We start from the raw sequence: 12,106 nt of genomic DNA on the forward strand, positions 1-12,106 counted from the left end.
GGGGAGAGGGGTTGCAATTTGATAGAAACAGTAGAAACTGCATTTTAAATTGCATTATAGCATTTATTCACTCTTTGGGGCAAAAATAAGAGCTTTCAGTTGTAACTTAGATATAGGTAACAAAACAGAATTCTTATGCAGTAACTTTCAGATATATGTAACAACACAGAATATGTATTCAGTAACTTTCAGATATATGTAACAAAACAGAATATGTATTCAGTAACTTTCAGATATATGTAACAACAGAATTTTTATGCAGTAACTTTTAACAGTGCAAACGGGAGCGAGATCTCTTATTAAAATACAATAAATTACACTTGTGAAACATGTAATTAGAGAAAAAAGTCCTGTTACCCTTTATAGTTTAGGTAGATAAAGGTCTCAGTCACATTTGAGTAAAATAATCCTATTTCTATAAATGTCATAGGATCTTTTTTTTAAAGATATTTTATCTTCACGGACCCCTTGCAATTACACCACGGACCACTAGGGATCCGCGGACCCCCGGTTGAGAAACACTGCGCTAGACTAAAGGGTCAGACCCGCCAGCCAGCCAGCAGCCAGCGTGTCTTCTTATCCATGCACGTTACAATATAGAGTTTAAAAACTGGCCGTCATTTTACATAAATTTATTTCTGATTTTTCCCCCCAATTTAGTGGCCAATCGATCCCTATTCTAGTTCAAACACCACCCTCGTATTGCATCATGCGTTCGCCAACTGCATCTCTCCGGCCGGCAGTCTGGAAGGAGTCGCCTCCCCACTTCCATGACAAGGCGACTCCCCCCTGCAGATACTGCACATCAGAGATGTGTGTTACAACTCAGTGTTATGGGCATTCATTCATTTATTCCAGAAAAACATTACCGGTTGTAACTTTCAGTAGAGAACATGGCAATAAATCTGATTAAAGCTTCTGAAAAACAATTTACCCCTAATCGGTAAGAAAAACAAGACACCCAACCGTCCCTTAACAGTCCCATAAATCAAACCGACTCTGTGATGAGCCTAACGTGTTATTATAGACAGACGTGTCTGCTAATACACCTTTTCAATTTTCCAGTCGTATTTGCTTTGTGTCTCCGCGTCAGTTTTAGCTTAACCTGTTTCAGAAAACCTGAAAAGCTGGGACCTGCCCGTTGTACCGACATGTTGTGATGACACAGTAAAACACGCCGGGGCACCAGACAGGTAGATGATTACTCCGTCTAGGTCTGAGCCATGAGGGGCCAGTGAAAACCAGGCTGGATGAAGGAGACCATGTTGTAACCAGCAGAAAAGGATCCGACAAATGACGGGGCATTGAAACACTCTCCTCCAAGTAGCGGGACACTATTGCCAGGTTTTTGCACATTTTGTTTAGTTCACTGACAGCAGGCTGATTCTTATTACATCCATCACTCTCCTCTCCACCCCTTTTGAATCTGTCCACCTCCCCCTGAACTACAGAGCGTTAAGTCTATACCCCTTTGAATAAGTGTTGTGACACCGTATCCACGGCCCACTACACACTCCGGCCAGGCGTTTGAACAAATGAAGTCGGCAGCTTTCTCTCCCCAGCAGGCCCATCTCCCCTTCCTGTCCTGAATACCATGTCTCTGAAATCACCCTGCTGCCTGGTGACCTGCTTTGCCTCGGGTCTATCAGCACTATAATCCTGGCCAGCAGGCACAGCTGTGGAGCCAAAATAGACGTGCACTCTTATGTTACTGGGTCAGCCAAATAGTCCCCCCGCTATTACTCAGCACCTCTGACTACTAACGGACAATGTCAGAGAACACCGGGCCTGTTGACCCGAAACACGGATAAGGCCGGCTTAAAAAGGCTCTCTGCACATGTACATATTGATTTCACATTTTGAAATTTGGCTGTTGCGCGTGCTGGTCATGAACCAAACACCAAGCGTGTTCAATTGAGGGTTAAGGTCAATGTCTGCTTCATCAGCTCGTTTGTTTAAGACACCTTTATCATATGTGTTAATGATACTGAGCTGCATGATGCACTTCATTCAAAAAAAACCTCCACCTTAATAGGTTAATTGGATTTATATAATAACAAAAATGTCATGTCATAAGATCATTAGACAAATAAGGGGGAAAAGAAAGGGCATCCGGGGAGGAAGCCGGATGTGGGTATGTGTCCTAGTCACTGCACTAGCGCCTCCTCTGGTCGGTCGGGGCACCTGTTCGGGGAGGAGGAACTGGGGGGAATAGCGTGATCCTCCCACGTGCTACGTCCCCCTGGTGAAACTCCTCACTGTCAGGTGAGAAGAAGTGGCTGGCGACTCCACGTGTATCGGAGGAGGCATGTGGTAGTCTGCAGCCCTCCCCGGATCGGCAGAGGGGGTGGAGCAGAGACCGGGACGGCTCGGAAGAGTGGGGTAATTGGCCAGATACAATTGGGGGGGGGGATCCAAAAAAAAAAAAAAAAAAAAGGAAAAAACATCTGCCCAAGTGGCGACCTTCACCTGACCACGCTTAACGTTTTAAAAGAATACTTGTTTCATTCATCTTGTCTCTTGGAAAAAGAAGAGAAAAAAAAACAATTTGTCTCCAGATTTTTCTTTTTCCAAGAGGTATTAAACTGAAATGAACTGAGGTGAACGATGTCAAGCTTGTTGGCAGCAAAAAAACACATTAAAAGTGAGGATTACCATGCAGGATAACACGTCTACATTCACACACGCATGAATGTTCACTGACACAATCTGGATTAATGCACCGCCGGAGCCGGCGACCTCCGTGGTGCAGCTCTACGTGTCGTCACAGAGCGATTCATCCCTGTGTGTGAAATACACGCCGATGCTTGCTGCTCTGTCTAGCTGCTCCCCTAATTCCCCAGTTACGTTAACACCTGCATTTAGTGATTCAAATTTCTGAGTCAACAAAGGGCAACTTGTAACTTGCTCAGCGTATGGTGGCGTCAGCGCCGGTCACGCCATCTACGTTTCGGCAGCTGAGGACAATGTCTGACGGTGCCTGCATGCGAGGCCCAAACATGACCAGAGAACAGTGTTTTCACTGCCTACAGCCTTATCTGATGGATGGTTTATTCAAGATGAAAATGGTTCAGTGGATCTTAATCAACAGTCTCAGGGATATCATTCAACCGATGTCTATGTTTCATCTGTGTCTCACAGAGACGCAGTAACCACAAAAACACACGAGGAGAAAGAACAGCAACCGGAAGAGGAGAAGTATTTGGATTATTTCCAACACGGGAATTCAGAACGCAATGAGACGACAGAAGCACAATCCATGCGTACTGTGCAAGGGGCACACATGAACTCTTACCTTCAGTAGATGCTGATTTATCCATTTTGTAAAAGTCTTTTTCTGCACTCTGTCTCTCTCATCTGAGGAAAAGACAAAAAGAAAAAGTGTGAGAAGTACATTTTCACTATGAAGCAGGCAGAATAGAGGTGTTAGGAACACACAGGTCCTGCAGGAAGACAGATGAGCAAACACCAGCCTGCTTCTTTACAGCACAAGTCAGTTACCAGCCTATTATGTCTCTTATCATGTCTGTTATTAGGTCTCTTATCATGTCTCTTATCATGTCTCTTATCATGTCTCTTATCATGTCTGTTATTAGGTCTCTTATCATGTCTCTTATCATGTCTCTTATTATGTCTCTTATCATGTCTCTTATTATGTCTCTTATCATGTCTCTTATTATGTCTCTTATCATGTCTGTTATCATGTCTCTTATTATGTCTCTTATCATGTCTTATCATGTCTCTTATTATGTCTCTTATCATGTCTGTTATTATGTCTCTTATCATGTCTCTTATTATGTCTCTTATCATGTCTCTTATCATGTCTCTTATCATGTCTCTTATTATGTCTCTTATCATGTCTGTTATCAGTCTCTTATCATGTCTCTTATTATGTCTCTTATCATGTCTCTTATCATGTCTCTTATTATGTCTCTTATCATGTCTCTTATCATGTCTCTTATTATGTCTCTTATCATGTCTCTTATTATGTCTCTTATTATGTCTCTTATTATGTCTCTTATCATGTCTCTTATTATGTCTCTTATTATGTCTCTTATCATGTCTCTTATCATGTCTGTTATTATGTCTCTTATCATGTCTCTTATTATGTCTCTCATCATGTCTCTTATCATGTCTCTTATCATGTCTCTTATTATGTCTCTTATCATGTCTCTTATCATGTCTCTTATCATGTCTCTTATCATGTCTGTTATTAGGTCTCTTATCATGTCTCTTATCATGTCTCTTATTATGTCTCTTATCATGTCTCTTATTATGTCTCTTATCATGTCTCTTATTATGTCTCTTATCATGTCTGTTATCATGTCTCTTATTATGTCTCTTATCATGTCTTATCATGTCTCTTATTATGTCTCTTATCATGTCTGTTATTATGTCTCTTATCATGTCTCTTATTATGTCTGTTATTATGTCTCTTATTATGTCTCTTATCATGTCTCTTATCATGTCTCTTATCATGTCTCTTATCATGTCTCTTATTATGTCTCTTATCATGTCTTATTATGTCTCTTATCATGTCTGTTGTTGTGTCTCTTATTGTCTCTTATTATGTCTCTTAGCATGTCTCTTATGTCTCTTATCATGTCTGTTATTATGTCTCTTATCATGTCTCATCATGTCTGTTATTATGTCTCTTATTGTGTCTCTTACTATGTCTCTTATCATGTCTGTTATTATGTCTCTTATCGTGTCTGTTATTATGTCTCCTATCATGTCTGTTTTTATGTCTCTTATGTCTCTTATCATGTTAAGATACATGATAAGAGACATAAGAGACAATAAGAGACACAATAAAAGACATAATAACAGACATGATAAGAGACATAGTAAGACATGATAAGAGACTGTCTCTTATCATGTATCTTATTATGTCTCTTATCATGTCTGTTATTATGTCTCTTATTGTGTCTCTTATTGTCTCTTATGTCTCTTATCATGTATCTTATTATGTCTCTTATCATGTCTGTTATTATGTCTGTTATTATGTCTCTTATCATATCTGTTATTATGTCTCTTATTGTGTCTCTTATGTCTCTTATCATGTCATTATGTCTCTTATGTCTGTTATCATGTCTGTTATTATTTTTGTTATTATATCTCTTATTGTGTCTCTTATCATGTCTCTTATTATGTCTCTTATCATAGCTCTTATCATGTCTGTTATTGTCTTTTATTATGTCTGTTATCATGTCTCTTATTATGTCTCTTATCATGTCTCTTTTCATGTCTCTTATCATGTCTCTTATTATGTCTCTTATCATGTCTCTTATTATGTCTCTTATGTCTCTTATCTGTTATTATTTCTGTTATTGTGTCTCTTATCGTGTCTGTTATTATGTCTGTTATTATGTCTCTTATCGTGTCTCTTATCATGTCTCTTATCATGTCTGTTATTAGGTCTGTTATCATGTCTCTTATCATGTCTCTTATTATGTCTCTTATCATGTCTCTTATTATGTCTCTTATCATGTCTGTTATCATGTCTCTTATTATGTCTCTTATTATGTCTCTTATTATGTCTCTTATTGTGTCTCTTGTCATGTCTCTTATCATGTCTGTTATTATGTCTGTTATTATGTCTCTTATTGTGTCTCTTATCGTGTCTGTTATTATGTCTGTTATTATGTCTCTTATCGTGTCTCTTATCATGTCTGCTGCTGGGCTGCAGGAGGTTTAACAGAACCTGAAGCAGAAGGCTTAACTGACATGGTGGTGTGTTTCATCAAAGGAGGCGCTCACATACAGCACACATGCAGACATGCAGAGCTCTGCAGAGGTGGCCGCTGTCCTCTGATGTAATGTGCAGGACAAGTGGCCTACTTAATCACTTTCAGCCTCACAACTCATCCGTCTAGCCCCTCGTGGGTTTCTTGATAACATGCAAAAACACTCCCCACGTTGACACTTGCTACAGAGAGACGATGTCGTCCTTTACTACGTGTTTACTGTAGGATCTCGGCTGAAGTTGCTGCTCCTGTGTAGACCACCAGCCCACCTCCTGCACACCCACTAGACAGACTGCATGTTGTTTCACCAGTTAGGTTTCTCTACACTTAATGCTGGGGAGCGGTCGACTACAACCCTCGCCGGCTGCCAGTGACTCAGTCATTTCCAAGAGACGGAGCTGGCAATGCGCTGCCCCGTGTACCGGTGACCACACTATTTTTTGTTTTTCATATCCACGACAACCAGACTGCCTGCTTTCAGTAGCCAGAGACACGCAGGAGTCCGGCACATGAATGGATGCAGTGATGAAGTAAATCCCGTCAGCTTCAAGAAATAGCCACGATTACAATGAATCCCAACAAACATCTGCAAAATATATGTCAAAATCAGCACACTGAACCACACACGTCTGCTTTCTCACACACATGTGAAGTAGCGTGTCTATCCTGGGGGATGAGTCTCGTCAGCCTCGGCGCTTTCAGCGGACTGCACAGAGGGTCTCTGGCCTGCAGCCTCTGCCCTGACTCCACTGGCTAAGCGTCCACCTGATGGGTAGACAGACGCCTGATGGGCATCAAACACAGATAACTGACGCTGTCAGTTACGTGAGAAGCTAACACAGTCAGGCGGTCCCGGGGCAAATCAAAACAACGGCAGCGTGGTGGAAAATCAGCGTTTTCCTGGACTATGGAACCGCATCACCAATAACAGATAAACCCCCTTCCTTCCCAACCTGGAGTACAAAACAACCTTTGTTTAGATCTGGAAACTGACAGAGCTCACAGCTAGTAGAAACAGTAACAGTGCTAACAGCAGCAGCAGTATGACTAGCAAAGCATCAAGCACAGACAGGATGAGGGGATACTGACCCATGCAGCACATGAGAGTTACCAGGTGAGCCCTGTGTTCCACCTCGCTCTTGGACGCGTGCCACGTCCTCCTCACGAGCTCCTGGGGCGGTTTCAGCAGAGACGGAGCATGTACAGCGTGGTCCATATCGAGCACCGACATGTGGACAAGCTGCTGCAGTCACTGAGGAAGCTGCAACAGACTCCCCCCTGCCTGCCTGCCTGCCTGCCTGCCCACCCGCCTGCCCGCCCGCCTGCCTGCCTGCCTCTGGGCCAGCCGCAACACCCACTCTCATCAAGCATCTAGGACGGGCCCTGTCAAGTTTTCCACGGTTACTCGGTAGTTTGAGTTTCCATGCTGTTTAATGTTTATCCAAGAAAACAGCTTACTCCCACAGAGGAACTACCGGCTCCTCAGAGCAGAGTCAACATCCACGGCTGCCACTTTCCGACTCAACTCTGGCGAGTTTTTCAAAGGACAATTAGTTTTGTTTTGTTATTTTGTTTTGACAAACCAGATCTTTTTGTTGTGTCGTTTTTGCCATCGTGCATTTCGGGTATGATTTAATTTTGCTAAGCAGCTTCATATGGGAGATTCTGGACACGGGACCACTGCGGGACAAAGCTTCTGGGACAACAAAACACGAGTGTCAGATATGTTTCATCAATTCCAATTCAACCCAGTTATCCAAACCACGTGTTTGGCAATGAAGACAACAGTGAGTTAATGTTGTGACCCAAAATGTCCGATATCATCAGGACATGTCCACCACACTGCTGAGCTACTTCCTGGTTCAACTTGCAGGACTAACATTAAGGATTAAGGATTGCCTTAATGGGGCGTCCGGGTGGCGTGGTGGTCTACTCCTTTACCTACCAACACGGGAATCGCTGGTTCGAATCCCTGTGTTACCTCCGGCTTGGTTGGGCGCCCCTACAGACACAATTGGCCGTGTCTGCGGGTGGGAAGCCGGATGTGGGTATGTGTCCTGGTCGCTGCACTAGCGCCTCCTCTGGTCTGTTGGGGCGCCTGTTGGCGGGGAGGGGGAACTGGGGGGAATAGCGTGATCCTCCCCCCATGCTACGCACCCCTGGTGAAACTCCTCACTGTCAGGTGAAAAGAAGCGGCTGGTGACTCCACATGTATGGGAGGAGGCATGTGGTAGTCTGCAGCCCTCCCTGGATCGGCAGAGGGGGTGGAGCAGCGACCGAGACGGCTCGGAAGAGTGGGGTAATTGGCCAAGTACAATTGGGGAGAAAAGGGGGGGGGGAATAAAAAAGAAAAGAAAAAAGGATTGCCTTAGTGTAGTAACCATTAATAAACTACTGTTGACCATGGCCAATCTATTTTTTTTGGGGGCGGGCGGGTTTTGTGTGGGGGGGGGGTGCAGCTATTGTTATCGAAAGGTCGAGTCTGAGACTCGTGTTTGGTTGTTCTGTAAAACGTTGTGGTGTCCCATCTACACAACCTCTACCATGAAGCCGGTGAGAAAGAAATCCTAATCAATATGTACGACAGCAAAACCTATAAACACAAGTGGCAGGCTGTACAAAACCACAGCATCTTTTACACAACCGTGATTTATGAGAAATATGACATAACATTTGATGGCCGCATCCAACGTTTGATCAGCAAAGCCATTTATCATCCTGACGCCAGACGTGCTGAACCGCAGACCAGCGTGTTGGAGCTGGACGTGTTCAGGACAAAACACCTGCAAGAGTACCGAGGACACGTCCAGACAAATACTCTGTTCATCACCATATGACTGACTGTCACATACCAGTTACCAGATGCCCCCACGCGCTGCGCCCCCTGGTGAAACTCCTCACTGTCAGGGGAAAAGAAGCAGCTGGTGACTCCACATGTATCTGAGGAGGCCTGTGGTAGTCTGCAGCCCTCCCCGGATCGGCAGAGCGGGTGGGGCACAGACCGGGACGGCTCGGAAGAGTGGGGTAATTGGCCGAGTACAATGGGGGAGAAAAAAAGGGGGGGGGGCAACAAAAAAAGAAAAGGTTTCACAGTTCTGAAATGCAACACCACCAACGGACCAAGCTTCTGCAGAGCAGGTGACCGTGAGAACACAGCGAGTCAATACTTCACCAAACACGTTGAATCCATCCTGTGCGACTTCAAACGCACCTAACTTGACTTTTACACCTTCGGTGCAAGTCACTACTTCCATCATACAACATCCTCACACCGCTTCACCGCTGCTGCATGAAAAAAGTATTTACCAGTCCCTTATTCCTGACTCCAAAGGTTCTGACATTGTCAGCTACATGAGAAAGACAATCTGAGCACAATGGGAGCACCTCGTGTGCCCCACCCCTTCGCGCTCCACAGATTAGTTCATCTGGTTCAGCTAAAAATAGACTGTAAAAAAGACGGCGGAGGACTGAAAACTGGGCTGGACTGAGGATTTTTCGACCCAAGGCGGACACTTCTGTAAGAAGGCTTTACAAACAGTCAGACCGGGGCAACAGAGCGGGTATTCCACAAGCTGCCACTTAAAACCCTTTACGAGGGCAGTGACACAGTCTCTCTGTGTCCATGAGCGGTGATGTAGTGCTAGTTTTCCCAGCGGCAGCAGGGCTGCTGTGTCATTCTCTTGTTGTTTTTTCCCATCTGCCCCGATGACTCAGTCGCCCTCTCCACAGCTGACTCACAGAGCAGCCTTAAGATGCCATGCAGGAGACGCCCCTTCCGCTTCACGAGGGCCAAGGCTGTGCCCTGCATAATGCATGGCCCTTCCCTTAGGAACTCATCAGTCCAGGCTGGCTGACAGTCTTCCTGGAAGCTGTGTGGGGCGAAGCATGACACGAGCTGCCGAGCCTGCATCACCTGCACCACCTGAGCTACTGCACATGCCCAGCCACAGACTGGCGCCAGTCTACCGACGCAAAGATGACACTTATTTATCTTTACTCATCTCAGATCCACGCCAGCCAAGATCAGACGGAGTGAAAAACACATGTCCATGGTCTAAACGTGTGTAACCTCCACCAACTTGTAAAATTGACAATAAAGCTGTATTAGACACACTGAAAATGTGATATTCACTCTGCTAAAAAATGTAGATGACTTAAATAGTCTGGTGCCCTCTTGAGGAGTTTGTAAGAATTGACAATACATCACCCAAATTTGATTTTATTCCAAGACCTGTCCAGGATGTCTCCCAGCCTGCCACCCAGTGACTGCTGGGATAGGCTCCAGCATCCCCGCCACCCCGAGAGCAGGATAAGCGGTTTGGATAATGGATGGATGGACATGGACTAATATCGTGCCAGTAAGTGTTAAGTACAAACCCAACATGGTTGATTTGTTCATCTGTTTGTAAGTCATGTTCGATTTTACAGTCATAAACATTAAAACGGTCGTAATTTTTGGAAGCTTAAACAAAATATCTTTAACAGCTCATCGGGGATAACAGATGATTGGCTGATATCTATGACGCTGCACAGGCTGGTTGGGTTTATTTTTTGATTTTGATATACTCTATTGATCCCTGTTGGCAAATTCCTCTCTGCATTTAACCCATCCCAGCTGTGTAGCTAGGGGCAGTGGGCAGCCGCCGTGCAGCACCCGAGGGACCAACTCCAGTTGGTCTTGCCCTGCCTCGGTCAGGGGCACAGACAGGAGTACTGACCCTAACATGTATGTCCACCGCAGACACGGGGAGAACATGCAAACTCCAAACAGAAGACGACTCAAGACGACCCCGAAGGTTGGACAACCCCGGGGTTCGAACCCAGGACCTTCTTTCTGTGAGGCAACAGCAGTAGCCACTGCACCACCGTGCTGCAAATCTGTGCCAGCAAACAAATTACATACAATACTATTTTTTCTCCCTGTTAAAGGTTTTTTAGGGAGTCGTTCCTTATCCGATGCGAGGGTCTAAGGACAGGATGTTGTGTTGCTGTAAAGCCTGCTGAGGCAAATGTAAGTTGTGATACTGGACTATACAAATAAAAGTGACTTGACTACATTTGGTGATACAACTCTTGGACTTTCACACCTGTTGACCATTTAACGTCCAGTGTGATCCTCTTTCCCTTGCTTGCTTTGGCACGGCACACCGACTGCGAATTAAGGCGGACATGAGCGGAGTGGTGAGCATATTTGCTGCATGAGACTGTTAAATGTTACTGTCAGTGGCAGCCTTCATTTTATAATTACTGTAAAGTTGGGACGACTGGTATCTTTTACATATACCTGATTGCTGTTTGACTATCAATACACAATTCCCCTCCACCCTTGAAAAGAAAGGTGGCGTAGGCTAAATACATGATGGCCTTAGTAATCTCCACTTGCATTATAATTGCCATGCAAAACCAGGAGCCTGGCACTCAACTGCAAGAAGCTGACAAACACATTATGTCCGAATCATTAAACAGGCCATTATCACGAGGAAACACGGAACAAGTACCAAAACAAATAGCATAAATCCACAGCAAAAATAATAACAGTAATGCTGGTTATTCCTATTATTTTAACAGTTTAGCAGAGAACTGTTTGCATGAAAAGTCTTGACAAAGATTAGTGGCAAAAAGAAACTCCTGATGATTTCACTAAGAATCAAGTCCTGCAGGCGCACCAACAACTACGACTGAGACCAACGCTTTCTCGATGCCAAGACGGTGAGCAAAGTCTTTTGGCTTATGGACAGATTTCCTGCCCTTGATAGTGCTACAATGACTGACTAGTGCTGATCTGGGGAATAATCTGTGCTCCAACAAACACTATATGACTTCAAAATGTCTCCTACTGTGGACTGATGGAGCAACTCCGGATCATGTCTTGACGACATGACAGTGAGGGACTTCAATCTGCTGAAGGTTCACATAAACCTCCCGACTAAAGACCTTAACACACACACACACACACACACACACACACACACACACACACACACACACACACACACACACACATAGTGGTTTGACGTTAGCTCATGTTAAGCTCCTACTGTAGGGGTGTCCGGGTGGCGCGGTGGTCAATTCCGTTGCCTACCAACAAGTGGCTCACCTGATCGAGTCCCTGTGTTACCTCTGGCTTGATCGGGCGTCCTTACAGACACAATTGGCCATGTCTGCAGGTGGGAAGCCGGATGTGGGTCTGTGTCCTGGTCACTGCACTAGCGCCTCCTCTAGTCGGTTGGGACGTCTGTTCAGGGGGGGGGGGACTGGGGGAATAGCGTGATCCTCCCACGTGCTACGTCCCCCTGGTGAAACTCCTCACTGTCAGGTGAAAAGAAGCGGCTGGTGACTCCACATGTATGGGAGGAGGC

General features: G+C 44.8%; 1 protein-coding gene across 1 annotated transcript in view; it reads right to left on the reverse strand.

The window, feature by feature from the left end:
* The window catches only part of dst (dystonin), a 171,739-nt gene that overhangs the window by 121,010 nt on the left and 38,623 nt on the right, over positions 1 to 12,106 (reverse strand). Inside the window, exon 5 of the mRNA XM_056292248.1 lies at positions 3,296 to 3,357. Within this exon, the coding sequence (XP_056148223.1) occupies positions 3,296 to 3,357 (62 nt within the window). The remainder of the gene's footprint in view (positions 1 to 3,295; positions 3,358 to 12,106) is intronic.

The sequence above is a fragment of the Lampris incognitus genome, chromosome 13 (assembly GCF_029633865.1).
Source record: "Lampris incognitus isolate fLamInc1 chromosome 13, fLamInc1.hap2, whole genome shotgun sequence".
NCBI classification, from domain to species: Eukaryota; Metazoa; Chordata; class Actinopteri; order Lampriformes; family Lampridae; genus Lampris; species Lampris incognitus.